This window comes from Melospiza melodia, chromosome 2 (assembly GCF_035770615.1).
Source record: "Melospiza melodia melodia isolate bMelMel2 chromosome 2, bMelMel2.pri, whole genome shotgun sequence".
Classification (NCBI taxonomy): domain Eukaryota; kingdom Metazoa; phylum Chordata; class Aves; order Passeriformes; family Passerellidae; genus Melospiza; species Melospiza melodia.
In genome coordinates this window covers 109,676,403-109,692,131 of record NC_086195.1, presented here as the reverse complement: position 1 = coordinate 109,692,131, position 15,729 = coordinate 109,676,403, and the positions used below count along the sequence as shown (strand labels likewise).

General features: G+C 38.7%; 1 protein-coding gene across 8 annotated transcripts in view; it reads right to left on the bottom strand.

Moving 5' to 3' along the window:
* GPC5 (glypican 5) overlaps window positions 1-15,729 on the bottom strand; it is a 596,960-nt gene that overhangs the window by 108,474 nt on the left and 472,757 nt on the right. The window contains exon 8 of one of the 8 annotated variants that reach the window (XM_063149528.1): window positions 14,472-14,713. The exons of the other annotated variants lie outside the window; for them this stretch is intronic. Within the exon in view, the coding sequence (XP_063005598.1) occupies window positions 14,682-14,713 (32 nt within the window). The 3' untranslated portion in view covers window positions 14,472-14,681. Of the gene's footprint in view, window positions 1-14,471; window positions 14,714-15,729 lie in introns of those variants that run through there. 8 annotated transcript variants of the gene reach the window in all.

Below are 15,729 nucleotides of genomic sequence, written 5' to 3'. Positions count from 1 at the left end.
TTTTATCAGTCAAAGAAATGATCCTGAAGTTAGACCAGCGAAAATCATTAAGATATTGGGTGAATCTCAGTAGCAATAACTACTGAGTTTTTAGAAATTAAGCATAGAATTAAAAAATGGACAATGTTATTATAAAACTTCATAAAGCATTTTGCCTACTGTCTGTACTCTAAGTACCCAGAAAACAAAATGATAGAGAGGAACTGGATAAGGTTAAAAGAAGGACAACAAAGAATATGAGAAGTATGAGACAGTGTCTTTACAAGGAATAAATAAGTAGTCAGGGACTCTTCTGCTTGAAGAAGAAATGACTGAGGGGGAAATGACAGAGCATGTAGAAAACTGATCTGTTGTTCTCTGCCCCTTGACAGCAAAGGCAGTAGTAGGCATCAAATGAAGCTGTCAGCTGTCAGGTTCAAAACATGGTTACAGATAGACTGTGTATCACCTTGACACAAAGTATTGTGGATGATAAAAATGTAAATGGGCTTGTAGGAAGACTAGACAAATTCATGTCAGAAAAATCCATACAAACCTTTTCTGCCTCAGGAAATCTTGTAGGCTTGAAGAAGTATTACCATATGCTGTTGGGTTTTTCTCTGGGCATTTACTTTTAGTACATGTCAGAAAAAACTCTTGTGCCAACTTAATCTTTGGTTAATCTTTTTTGATGTCCTAGTTTCAATTGCCCTGTGATGCTAAAATCTCCAAAACCTAACAAGACAGCTATGAACAAAGAATGAAGACAATAGAGGCTTTTATTGAAAACAAAATAATAAAACTCATTTTCCTCTCCCTTTTGAACTGTCTTGAGGGAACTGTTTCACCTAGAGTTGTCTTCAAATCACCTTATACCTATAGGATCGCTTTAGGGATAAAAATTTGTAGTCTAATATAGGTAATCGTTCTTACCCAGCCAAATTTTCAGTCAAATGTATTGTATTTTAGGCATTTGAGAAATTAATGATAACCTCATATTTATGGGGCAAAGAAATCAAACATCTTCTGACTTCAACTCTAGGTGACATGAAGGAGTACAATCATAGGGAAATCACTCAGTGGTAAGCCGTGGACATGAGATTCAACCTGCCCTACTGTTAAGAGTCAGATGTTTACACATGAGCTATACACGTCTAAATTACCACCACATTCAACAGACTCAAGGAATACCTCCATGAGGGGGGTAAGGGAATGATTCAATGAGTGGGCTATTCAGATACTTAAGCCAAAGGATATCATGCCATTTTAAGTACTCAGAGGCATTTTCTCAGACATGACAGACATTATGCTAGACCTACAACAGAGCTGTATTCTTCTGGACTCACAGCTGGAGGCTTGGCAGCAGGTGGGAAAGCATCTCAAATGTTTAAGCAACTTAAACACATCCTGTGTGTTTCCCTGATGATGATGTGGTCAGTCTCTACACTTCATCAGCAGTATCAGCTGTATTTTCATTTATTTATAGAGTAGCATAGCATAGCCTGTAATAGAATAAATGGAATAGTTCCAATTGGAGAGGAAGTTACAACAACCCTTTAGTTCAACTACCTGAGCATTTCAGGGCTGACCAAGAATGCTGAGAAAGGGCATCCCCTAATCAGTGGGGCATTGCCCAGGATTGTCTAGGATGCCTTTTCCAGGGTTTACCATTCCCACACATTCTATCATCTCATCCTAGGGAGGAGAGATCAGCTCCTCCCTCTCCACTGCACCTCCCCAAGAAGGCAGAGAGAGGAAATGGCCCCTCAGCCTCCCTTCTCCAGACTAAACAAGCCCAAAGTCCTCAGCCACTCCTCACAGGACATGACTTCCAGTCCTTTCAGCAGAACTGCTGCCCTCTTCTCTATGCATTGAAGGAATTCAATATCCTTCTTAAATGGTGGGCCTTAGCACTCACACAGCACTCTGGGTGAGGCTGTACCAGTGCTGAATACAGAAGGCCTCAAGCCTCTGTTCTCCCAAATTTTACTTTTGCCCAGCCTTACTCTGTCCTAGGTACAGAATCCAGCATATGGACTTGTTAGATTTCATGCTGATGCTCCAATGTATGCAGATCACCCTGCAAGACCTTTTGTCCCTCAGGGATGCCAGCAGGAGCTCCCAGTTTGGTGTTGTCAGAAAGCTTCCTAATGGCATATTCCATTGTCCTGCATCCAGATTGCTGATTGAAGAGCACTGGCCCCAGAACTGAGCTCTGAGGAATGTCACTGGTCACCAGACAGATGTAGCCCCGCTCACTACAGCTCCTGTGAAGGACTCTGCCCTTCAGCCAGTCCTCCACACATCAGTTACAGTATTAGTAACAGGTGTACATTTGCACACGGATATAAAAATAGACAAACTCATAAAAACTATAATTCTAAACACCAACAATGTACCTTTGTTTGACACAAAATCCCAATGTGATAACATAAAATGTATTTTCATATTTCAAAATTCATTGTAGATACTTTAAATATACTTAGAAGGAATGTGTAATGAAAACATTTTCTGGAAGTGAAGTAAGGATCATTGTGGTAGTTGCTGGCAGGATACAATAAACCTTAACACGCTCAAAATGAAATAAAGAGATATAAAAGCCTTCGCATAATTCAGTAAGCCATTTATAATGAAATATGCATCTTTTAAATAAAGAGAATGCATTAGCAGTAGTTAATATGTGAAAATTATTCCTTTCTGTTAACCTGTTGTAAGTTATGCATGCTTATAATGTATTAATTTTTCCTGAGTCATTGACAGACAGGCCTTTAATACACTTTGAAATATCTGTTTCTGATTTAAGCCTTTCATCTTCTGCAGTTAAATCAAGATTGCGTCTTGTGTCACATTTTAAAATGGCAAAATTGTTTGAAATTGATACTCCTTGTTTTAAAAATATTAAATATGAAGTTTAGAACACATTTTTTTAATTATTTGTAGCAGGAAGATAGTGCAATTGTACTTTGAAAAGAAATAATATTTCTCATCAGTTTCATAGTACGAGTCAAATTTTCTATTTCTGAAGGATACAAATAATGTTGTTAAATTTTGGGATTCTGATGTCAAGATGCTCTGGCACACTTCCTTCTGATTCCTTATGAAAACACATAATGTTTGCAATGTTCTTTATTTGAACATACAGTCTTCACTTGCCAAAGTAATAAAACCACATTTATAAAGCTGCCTTGAGAACCTTGGAAAACTATATAGAAATCTGGAATATGTCACTTTTTATTAGGTGACTTTGCTGAATACACCCACAAGTTCGTGTCTCTTTTTATGGGACATTATAATTTATGGCTTTTACACTTTGCTATAGATATTGTGTATTAGCAGGCCTGGAAAAGCCTTTTGCGGATTAAGGTGGATGCAGAATTTCAGGAACTGGATTTCAGGACTATATTTCTGTGATAGGATTGCCTGGCGTGGTGGATAGACAGATCTTTGTTCTGCCCAAGCCCTTGAAGTGTTGAGATGCTGTTTGTGAGGCTCCTCTTAGAAGGCTCTGCAGAGACATTTGTCTGCCAGGGCAGCTTTTGCCACTGCTTGACAAGAACATGTCAGAATTAAGAGTGAGGAACTTGTAGGAGTACAGAGAGGGGCACATGCCATACAATATGTTACTATGTTCGTTGTGTGCAAGTTATAACATTACTGAGTGAGCTGGGTTTTCATGTTATTTTCCATCGTATATTTCCTGTTTTATGTGTGTCTCTGCTACAGTGGGATAAAAGGTGCAACAAGGCAAGGAGAAAAAGAAAGGCTTCATTCTTTTACATATAATTAGAGACTAAAAATCACAGATTTATTTATTAAAAGAGAGGTTTTGCAAAAATTTAATATGTATTCTTTTTCATAGTGCTGATTTTTCAGCCCTGTTACTTGTTAAACTATCCTAGACCTGATATATTACTGGTTTAATATATTTAAGTAAATTTTAATAGCAGGAGTTGCTTATAGAAAGAGCACCCTTTGTGTTCTTCACTTCTAGTTTCCTTTTATAAATTGCACCTCTGATTTTGCTCATCATATATTAAGTCGAAATTATATCTTCCTCATTTCGTTCTTCTTGCCTCAAAGGCCACTGAAGAAAATGCAGGAATTTCATAGCTTTCCTGTTGCTGAAAAGTGCACAGGGACTGATACTAGTATTTATCTTCTGTAATATATGGAATAATCAGGGAAGTAGCTTTCCTCTCAGCCTTCCCACAGTAGAAGACTCAAAATTAAATGACAGCAAGGGGATACCCAAACAATTTTGTTAACAGTTTCACCAGTACAATATTTGCATAAGAACTTAGAATTAATTTTCACTAGGACAAGGATTTGGGAAAATAATTCCACAAATTTTTATCTCTTTAGACGGCTTGGACTGGCTATGTATCACTAAGTTATGAATAATGGGGTTTTTACCTACATTGCTCTTTCTAATGGAAAGATACAATAAATGCCAGAAATGCACATTTGTCTTATCTAAGTCAGTAGGTACTTGAATCTTAAAGAAGTAAGGGAATTAATGTTATTTTGTGTGGTCTTAATTATGGCATCATTTCATGCTGGACTGCTGTAACATCAGCAGTGCTATAACAACATTACAGTTCTTTTATGGTATCTGTATGGTGAAAGGTGGTAAAAAAGATCAGATACTTCTTTTATTTCAAGTGATTCTTTTTTAGGGGTGGAAGAATTTGAGAAGTACAGATTAACTGAACTGATCTATAACGCAGATGAAAAATAATTTTTTGAAGGATTTGAAGGGTGTTCATCTCTAACAATTGTATATATCATAATGAGAATAAAAGATTAAAAGAAGAAGCTAAGAAAACAGGGAAGGGTAGGATTAACCTTATCCACTCTCAAAATACATATTATGAGTCATTGACATCTACATACAGACTGTTTTGATTCTACTATATTCTTTCAAAAAAGGACTCCTGGTTTCAGTTCAGTTATGCTAAGATAATAAAGTCCTGTGGCAGAGAATATAATGTGAGTCCCATCCAATCAATCTCATTAAAAATTTTAGTGGTCAGTGCATCTAGTTTAAGAAGAACAAAAATGAATATGGATAACAAGTACATAAAGCTGTAAATAAACAATCTAAATTACTCTCAGAAGCATTCTCTACATGTTTTGCCCCAGCATGCGTAGGAGTGTGCAAATCTGAACCAAACCTGAGGAAGAGCAGCTAAATAATTAAGTTATATGGACAATCACTGGACAGTGTTTGAACCTGTTCACAGGCCCTGATACAGACATGTCTAAAGATCCCTCCAGACTAGAGCTGGACTCCAGAATGTGTCCAAGTACAGTGACAAAAAAAGAGATTTTGAAGTTAGGACACTGAAAAGATCTGTAACTAACTGCACCTAATACTGATGTGGAGTAGCCTGTACCTGTTTTCAGGTTGTGAATGGCTCCCTTAAGACCATACAAAAATTCTTTCACAACATTCCATTACTTGAGTTTGTGTTGTGAAGGATGAGAGTTTAACAGATTTCTATAAATTTCTGTTACAGATAAATTCTTCTTGATAATTTGAGGTACAGATCAGTGTGATCGTAAACCAGCATGGGGGAAAAACACAATTACAAATCATAGGCCCAGTCAGGTCCTGTCTGCCCTGTCCCACAGGGTCTTATAAGGGATAACAAGCTGGGGAAATGCCATCTTTTTGCTTGACTCAGTAAAGCTCACTGAATGGCTCTGTGCAACCTGGCTCAATATGTGCTAGAGAGAAAAAAAAGGGGGTTCATTTCATGATACATGTATATCAATCACTCCTTTTTGTCAAGATAGGTCTCTTAGTGAAGAGGTTTTACCTTTTAGAAATGGATTCAGGCTAAATCTAGCTATTTGAATAAGAAGTTCTTAACCCAGTCTTTTGGATGTCTCTGATACAAAGATATTCCATTCCATTTCATTGACCTTATTTTGCAATTAGCTTTCCTTACATATGGACTCTCATTAAAAAGAAACCAGATACACATTTGGAAAATGTTAATAACTAAATGATATTTCTATTTGTTCCATTCTGAAAAGTAGATAAGGAAGAAATAGAGCTAGAGATAATTACCAAATTTCAATATTTATAGAAACCAGGCACTTGTGTAGATAATAAGACAATTCTCAATGTGCTTTGATTATGATGAAGTGCCAGTTTTCTGTAAATATTGAAATAAGGTAATTATCACTTGAACTATTTATTATTTATCTGGTTTCAAATCACAATGAATACAGTCTAATTGCCATTTTTTCACAGGAATGTGAAGCTAAAAATAAGTATTGTGTTAACCTTTTATATACTTTCTTTTTTGAAGTAGTTTGAAAAGTGTTTTACAAGATGTAATGATAGAGAATCTCTACATACATCAGGAAGGACAAATTTTTAAAGCTAGTTTTTAAGTTAAGACAGCAGGCTTCTTAAAAATGAACTATCCAATGAGTATTAAATCTCTGATCTCACAAACATTGACAAAGATAAACCTATTTACCATATATGTGCACAAGTCTACTAAATAAGAGCAAAGGACATGTCCTGAGTGGTTGAGTTCTGTACTTTTTATGCCTGCAATTACATTAGTCAATCTGAAAAGCATTAAGACTCTTTTAAAACCAACTGCCTTTGTTCTTTCTGCTAATTTTATGTGAAGGCTGTTTCAGAACCTACGTTTTTGGAAAGACAAATTTTAATTTATCCTTAAAATAATCCAGAGTACCCGATAAATATTTATTCGCATGCAAGTGTTACTAAACACATATGTAGACATTTGCAAGAATAAGTCTTGGCTTGTACTGCGCAAGGACTATATATTAACTTTGTTCTTTAAACAGCTTTAATTACAAAAATAAATAAAGTGTAGTTTTCATGGATAAAAATACACTACAGCACTCTCTGAATGTATCGATTTTCATAATTTTTATAATGTGTTGAATGACACAGAACCACATGCAGATAATAATTTGGAAACATTGTGACAAGAGAAGTATTGAAATGCAAATTAGCACACCAACAAAAATTTCACTTATGATAAAATGATACCTACATAATATAACCTTTATATTATTTTAGTGTCTGAGCATGCTGCACTGAGAATTATATTCTAGTAAGACAATATGGAGTACATTTATTTGGGTCCAGATCCAAAAATGTATTTTGCCCAAAGATTGGAGGAAAGTAAATATTACTTCCTTCAAGAAAGGGCAGAAGGAGGACTCAAGGAACTCAGACTGGTAAGCCTCACCTTGTTCCCAGGGAAGATGATGTAGTAGATCATTTTGGAAACAATTTCCAGGCACATTAACAAAAGGAAAATCATCAAGAATGGTCATCGTGGATTCTTCAAGTTGAAGCCATGCTTGACCAACTTAATGAACTTGTATGATGAAGTGATTGGCCTGGTAGATGAGGGGAAAGTGGTGGATACTACTTGGACTTCAGTTAGATCTTTGACACTGTCCACCACGAGATGTGTACAAAGAGGCTGTTCATGTACCGGCTGGACAAGGAGACTGTGAGACACACTGAAAAGTGACCTTGTGGCTGGGTCTGAACAGTGGAGATTGGCAGTACAAAGTCCAGGTAGAGTGGTGTTCACCAGGGGACAATACTGGGTGCAGTCCTGTGTGACATAGTGATGCAGAAGTTGGGTAAGAGTGAATGCTCAGCAAGTTTGCTAATTACATCAGACTGGGAGGAGGGGCCAATTTATCAGAGGCACTCACTGCCAGCCAGAGGGACTTAGACAGGATGGAGAAATAGGAACAGGAACCTCATAGAGTTCAACAAGGGGAAGCACAAAGTCCTGCACCTGGGGAGGAACAACTCCAGGCACTGGAACAGCCAGAAGGCAGCTTGGCAGAAAAGGACCTCGGTGTCCCTCTGCCATTAGGATAAACATGAACCAGGAATGCGTCCTTGTGGCAAAGAAGGCCAATGGTATGCTGGGCTGCCTTAGCATGAGTGATGCCAGCAGGTTAAGGAAGGTGATCCTGCCCTTATACTCAGCACTGTGCAGCCACACCTGAAGTCCTGTTTGCAGTTCTGGGGTTCCCAGTACAAGCCATGGACAAAACAAGGCAGTCCAGCAAAGGACCATGAAGATGATGCCAAAGAGGCTGGAATATTCCTCTGTGAATAAAGGCTGAGAGATCTGAGACTGTATAGACTAGAGAATAGAAGGCCTGTGGGTGGACCTGATTAATTTTTTCAGTGGTTCCAGTGACAGGAGCAGAGGCAATGAAGTCAGAAAATGCTTTTGGGTTGTGAGGCTGACTATGAACTGCCGTAGACTTCCCAGAGAGGTTGTGAAGGTGTTCAGGATCTGTCTGTACAGGGTCCTGGGCAAGCATCTCTAAATAGCCCTGCTTGAGCAGGTGGGTTGTTCCAAAAGATCTCCAGAGGTCCATTCCAACCTCAACCATTCTGTGATTATTTTTCTGTAATTTTTAAGCAAGTTAGAGAACCAGTATTCAGTCATATCAGACAAAATAACAAAAAGTTTCCATCCATTGAAAATCAAATGTGTCTGTTTTAAAAAATATGATCATGACCTCTTAAGATATGCTTGTTCAAACTTAAATTTGCAGCAGAAAGAAGGAATATCTGAAGGCTAGATGCCCAGGAATGCTCTCTCAGAAAGACAATTAGCTGTCACGGGGTCTGGAGTCCTCAGAGTGCTGCCTGTGCAGGGATTGTGCATCATCAGACTATGTGAACTCTTCTGCACTCAACAATGCTTCATTTTTCTCAACAATATGCTATCCCTCCTCAGCTTCTGAAGAGCAGCAGTGTGGGATTCTCACCTTACTATCAGTGGGTCCCTTGAAAGCACAGTCAGATTAGTTGTGGCTACATGAGGGCTGGACATCAAACAGCCTTGATCTAGCATTTAAAGCAAAGGTGTCAGTCTAATATGCATAAAGATAACTTGAAATATTTTTCCTGTTTGTTTTCCATGAAAGTCACAAGACTTTATAAGAGAATCTTTCAGAAATAGAGCAAGACTAATTTGCGAGATAAAACCTTTCAAGTCAATAAGATATTTCATTGAAGAACACTTAAAAGTAAATATAATATGCCTACAAGCTCAGTGTCAAAAGATCAATTCCCTTTGAGGAAAAACTGTGCTTTTGTTAAAATTAGGAAACTGGTAGACTCTATAGCTGATTTCTATGAGATTCTTTGGGCACATGTTTTTTAGTTTCTGGCTAAATAGGGCAAGAATTTTGATGTCACAGGTGGGATTCATGCATCTAAACATAGGCAGGTAACCCCAAGGTACTCAAAAAACCAGCCCAAAGCTTGTTTTATGACAGGGACACACTACTCACTCTTTAAAAAATGAATGAGTTTAAACAATGTACTGGAGAAAGAAATAAAATTCTGTGGTTATTATATGCAAATGGTGGAAGCTTCCTTGAAAAAAAAAAAAAGAAGACCAGACAAATAAGAATCAAAGAATAACATTTTCACATCTACAGCAGTTAAAAACCTGAGAGTTTAACTGATTTATCCTAAGCATTGCAATAACATTTTTAAAATAATTAACAGATTTTTAATATATACTGTATATTTATTAAAAAATCATTAGGTAAGCAATCTGTGGGATGATGTGAAAAATTACATCTACAAAACAGCTTACACTTTTTTTTATCTTCTGTCTTATGCAACAATTTTTCTAAGGCTATATGGACTCTTAATAGCTTTTCCATTTCAGCCTTTTAAATGCATGTGCCATGGCTCATAGGCACATGTTGGTATGCATGATGTTATGTACAGCTATTTAAATTTTCACGGGGGAAAAAAGAAGTATAAATATGCGTTTGTTCAGGTGGAAGTAGCATAACAGTGCTGCAAGGATGTGCACTTCAATTCCAGAAAAAAATAACGAAGAAGGGGAGTGACTCAATACTGATGAAGATGTGAGCATACTCATGTAACAGGCAGGTGTATATTAGCATTAGCTCTGCAATGCTACAAATAGGAAGCAATTCTTACTCTTGTTTAAATGGTTAAAGTCCTGGTTCCACATGGGCTGCCTACAGCTGGTATTTGTGTCAGACCTTAGCAACTTCAGACAAGGATCATAGCTGTTCACAGCATGTTTCTAACACTATAGCTTACTACAGAATGTATACTATTAAAGCACACGGTGAGCATACCATACATCAGCCAGAATCAGAATCATTATTTTTACAGCATGTTGCTTTTAAGTACAGTAAGGCAAACAGGACAGGTATGAGTAATGACATTAAAGCAGATAGGTAGTGTTCTGTATTTTTTCATATGCTTCATGGCTAAGAAATTTTGATTAAATGCCTCTGCAATTATTTCAAGGCTTAGAGATGTCTATCTGCTTTTCTTTTTTCTTTTTTTTTTTTTTTTCCTATCTGCTTTTCTTTTCAGGTGTCTATCTGCTTAGAAAATGCAGAGCTTAAGAATCTGTAGAATAGTACCACACTGTGACTTGGGAGTTTCCATAACACTGAGGAGAAAGGATATTTTTTTAACAAAGTATCCCCAAGTTACAGATTATTTAGATGGATCCAAGCTGCTGAATTTATATTACTTCCATTTGCCAGATGTATACTTGACCTTTTGTGTTTGTTCATGTGCATATGTTACATCCAAAATATTAATTTTTCTAAGCATGCACATGAGGTAAGCGTAATAGGCAATATTTCTCTGGGTTCACTCATAGGCACCAGAGAAACTTTCTGGCTCAGTTCCCTCCTTTCTACATTAACAAATCCAGACACGACCATACATATTGGCCTAAGAAGTAAAAAGGCTGCTCTCTTTTCCCTGTTTGTAGGTGAGGAAGCGAGCAGGATAAGGCAGATTCAATGTGCACCATCTGATGGAGCTGACTGAGCAAGCAGTCTTGCTACAGACAGACTGCAGAAGAGATGTGTATATGATCTGCAAATTAAATTGCTTTAAAAGAGTGGTTGTGTCTCTACAGCAGCATCAATCTGAAAATTGAAGCAGAAATAGGTATTGATAAGCAGATCTTAAATCAAAATTTTCTGCATCAAATTTATAGCAACAGAAATGTTGTAGATATTGTATCCTATATTTTTAATATAAAATAAATTTTACTTATTGATTTTTCAAGGTTATTTTATAATTGTATGAGTTCTTTTTTTCAGAATAAATGTGTGGTAAGGAATCAGAAATTTTCTCATTGCTTTCTTCACTGAAGACACATTAATTTGAATTGCTTGTGCCTTGGCTTTGTGTTTTTTCTGCATAATAATTCAGTGAATCAACGGACCTATGTATCTTTACTGAGAATTAAAAAATTCAGTCCCATTGAATCAGGTGATTTCTTCCTTGCAACCTTCTCTTTAGCCTATGCACACTGTGACAGTTAGGGGCCACACTAGCAATTTATCTATTCAGACCATGCTGTCTAAAAAGGGAGTAATACCTCCAAAAGGGAGTATAATTATTTCTGAAAAAGCCACACATATAGTCCAGAACACTTATAACAAAACTTTGAGCTGACTTTTAAAAATAGTTAGTAAAAGCAGAAAGGTAATTTGTGGATTCTTAGAGGTAATGATATGTACTCAAATACCTACTGAACAACAAAAATGCAGCTGTCGAGAAAGCTGAAGGAGGTAATAGTAATAATAACAAACTGAGTAAATTAAGGCACAGAAGAATGGCACGGTAAAGAATTCAGAGAGCAAAACCATTTTTGCTGTTCCTCTTACATCCCTTCTAGGGAACCTTCATGCTTTCATTATCTGCCTGAAATGGCTGCACACAAATGCAGGCTGCATGGGGAATAAACAAGAAGAGCTATAAATCTGTGTGAGGTGGAATTGCAGAGACATGGTGGGATAGCTCAGGTGACTGGGGGGCCATATACGTTCATCCATACTGTCATGGATGGCCATATACTTTCTAAAAAGAGCATGTCATGAGGTGAGATGGTAGAGTTGCTCTTTATATCAGAGAACAACTGGAATGCTCTACCCAGGCACAGATGAAGGAGATAACAGCTTATGGGTAAGAATTAAAGGACGTCCTAAGAAATAAGGGTGACAACTTTTGTGGGTTTTCACTGCAGTCCAGCCGATCAGGAGGAGGAGGTTGATGAGGCTCTCTGTGGACAGCTGGAATTTGCTTTGTGTTCATGGGCCCTGGTTCTCCTGGGGGACATCAACCCCTCTCATATTTGTTGGAGGGACAAAAAGGTTTGACACTCAGGAAATGCCTGCAGATCACTGAAGCAAACTTTTTGGTGCAAGTGGTAAAGGCACCAGTGAGGAGAGGTGTGTTGCTGGGTCTTATACCAACAAGCCAGGAGGGACTGGTTGAAGATGTGGAGATTGAGACAGTCCTGGCTATAGTGACCATGAGGTGATGGAACTCAGGATCCTGCTTGGAGGAAGCCAAGCAATAGCCAGGACTGGATACCTACATTTACAGAGAGATGGCTTGGTCTCTTCAAAGACCTACCCAGAGGAATCCTGTGTGCTAGGCTCTAGAAGAGAAACGGAGCCGTGAGAGCTGGTCATTATTTAGGCACCATTTCCTCCAAGATCAGGACCAGTGTATCCCAATGATCAAGAAATGAAGCAAAGGGGGCAGGAGACCTTCATGGATGAATAGGGAACATAGGGAACTTCTAGTCAATCTCAAACAGAAGAAAACAATTTATGGGATGTGGGAAACAGGAGAGACCATGTGTGAGGAATATTGAGCACTGTCAAAATATGCAGGGATATGATGAGGAAGACCAAGGCCCACTTGGAATAGAGTCTGACAGAGGACATCAAGGACAGGAAGAAGAACTTCTACAAGAACATCAGCAGTAAAAGGAAGATTGAGGAAAATACAGGGCTGCTGCTGAATCATATGGGCGTCCTGGTAAGGGAGCATACCAGAAGGCAGAATTACTGAGTACCTTCTTTGCCTCAGTCTTTACTGCTGAGCTCAGCCCTCATGAATCCCAGATCTCAGAGGTAAGAGAAGAAGGCTGGAGAAAGGAAGAATGCGCCCTGGTTGTAGGGTTTTTGTTATGGGTTGGCTAGGCAGACTAAACATCCATATATACATGACCCCTGATAGGATGCACCCATGGCTGCTGAAGGAGCTGGCAGATGTTTCTCTGCAGCTCACCATCATCTTTGAAAAATCATGGAGAATGGGAGAAGTACCCAATGAATAGAGGAAGGCCAATGTCATCTCCAAAAAGGGCAAGAAGTAGGATACTGAGCAGTCATTGTCACTCCCATCCCTGAAAAAGTGATTGAGCAGATCATTCTGAAGGTCATCACCAAGGATGTAGAGGAAAAGAAAGTCATTGGAGTAGCCAGCATGCATTCAGGAAGGGGAAATCATGCTGGCCAATTTCATAGCCTTTTAAGGTGACGCGACAGGATGGGTCAATGAGGACAGAGCAGTGGATGTTGTCTGCCTTGATTTCAGCAAGGCTTATGACAGTGTCTCCCACAACATCCTCATAGGTAAGCTCAGTAATTTGGGGTTAGATGGATGGACATTGAGGTGGACTGAGAACTGGCTAAATGGCAGAGCTCAGAAGGCTGTGATCAGTGGAGTAGGACTTGGTTGAAGTTTTGTAGTCACCTGCATTCCCCAGGGATAAATACTGGGCAAGGGTAGGATCCTGCACCTGGGGAAGGATAACCCCAAGTGCCAGTACAGGTTGGGGGCTGTCCTCCTAGAGAGCAGCTCTGCAGAGAAGGACCTGGGAGTCCTGGTGATGACAAGTTAGCAATTAATTGGCAGTGTGGTCTTCTGCCAGGAAGGCCAGCGGTATCCTGGGATAAACTGGGAAGAGTGTGGCTGGCAGATCCAGGGAGATGATCCTACCCCTATACTCAGCCCTAGTGTGGCCACATCTGGAGTGCTGTGTCCAGTTCTGGTGATCCTCAATACAAGAGAGAAAAAGAACTACTGGAGAGGGTCCATTTGAGACCACAAAGATGATGAGAAGTCTGGAGACTCTCTTATGAGGAGAGACTGAAGGAGCTGGGCCTGTTTAGTCTAGAGAAAAGAAAACTGAGAGAGGATCTCATCAATGCACATAAATATCTCAAAGGGGTGTGCCAAGAGGATGGTGCCAGACTCTTTTCAGTGGCAACCAGCAACAGGATGAGGGACAATGGCCATGAACTAAAATAAAAGTCTCATTTCAAATGAGGAAAAAATTCTTTAGATTGAGGGTGGAAGAACACTGGAATAGGCAGCCAAGCCTCTGTGGGTCACCGAGTCTTCCTCTCTGGAGATATTCAGAACCTCCCTGGATGCATTCCTGTGTCTCCTGCTCTGGGTGACCCTGCCTTGGCAGAGATTTTGGACTGGATGATCTCCAGAGCTCTCTTCCAATCCTAACAATTATGTGATTCTGTGTTAATATATTAAAATGAAAAACAATAGAGTTCTGTGTGACTCGACAGCTTTAATTTTATTACAAGGTTAACGGCAGCCAAAATCTCATTTGAAAATTTACATATATGGCCAGGACGTTGTAACCAAAACATTTCCCTTGGACAACTCATGTATGTGAAGAAAGATCAATGGAGATGTATGGCTGATTTTCTGAGCTGGTGCTTGCTGTGGTCTGTTTGGCATCTCCTATAAAATTCTAATTGTAAATCAAATTAATCCAATAGTGAGTTCAGTTGCCTAAGAATAGGTTTGGAGTGAAATTTTAGAGATTCTAGGGTGTCCACATGGCTTCCATCTGTGTCCCTGGAGGAATATAAAAGAAAGTTCATAGTCACCACAGGGGAAAACTAAAATGGCAACTGACTATTTTCAAGCTTATTAAGCCCTATTTAATATTTATGAAAAAGAAACCAAATACCAGGAGCTTCTTAGATACACGTAGACATCTCTCATCCTATATTGTGTGGAGCATATTCTCTTTCTCCATCCCTTACTTTGATTTACATAAATTTCTGGAAGTGTCATGCCCAAACTCTAGACCATGTCTAATAACTTGGGCATCTCCTAAACAGAATTGTCCTAGGCATCATAGCTGTATTGATAATATAGGTAAGCGGTTTGAAACATGGTATAAATAATAAACAGCTTCCTTGAAATTTAGCCTGCTAGTTCTAACAGTTGAATTAGCCAAAAGTGTAAATATAGTCCTGCTTCCCTCAAGGTAAAATAGGGTATATTATAAAATCTACTTATTCCCATGTGATTTGTATGAAAAAATTAAATTAAGTTTGTCAATGTCATAATGTTTTTTACATTTATAATTTGCATACATCTTGAGGACATTTCAGAGAGGTGCAAAAATATATGCAAATACCATTCCTAACAGTCAATAAGGAAAGACAGATAATTCTAGAGACTCAGAGCAGAAAACTATTGTAGAAGTTATTAACGCTTTCTTCATTCATCAAAAGGAGAGCCTGAAGGATCAACTCCTTGAGACTAGCCCTGGCCCCTTTAGTCATGTGTGTACTCATATATAAAAGAGGAAGGAGGAACAGCAAGCAGGGACTCTGAAAAAGTTCCTTGCTTAGTCCTGGTCCTTCTGATCATGCTTTGGGCAACACTTCAGGCACAGTTCAAGGGAATCTATTTGGCAGACATTAGCATCTATGGGCAGTTTTGGTCAAAGCTGGTATCCTGGCACCATTGCCAGTCTTCCAACACCATTATAGCATTCTTTGCAACTTCAGCTGTTCCAATGTCTCATGCCATGTCCAGAACATCCCTCACATGTCTACTCTGCCCTCAGTTTCATGTTG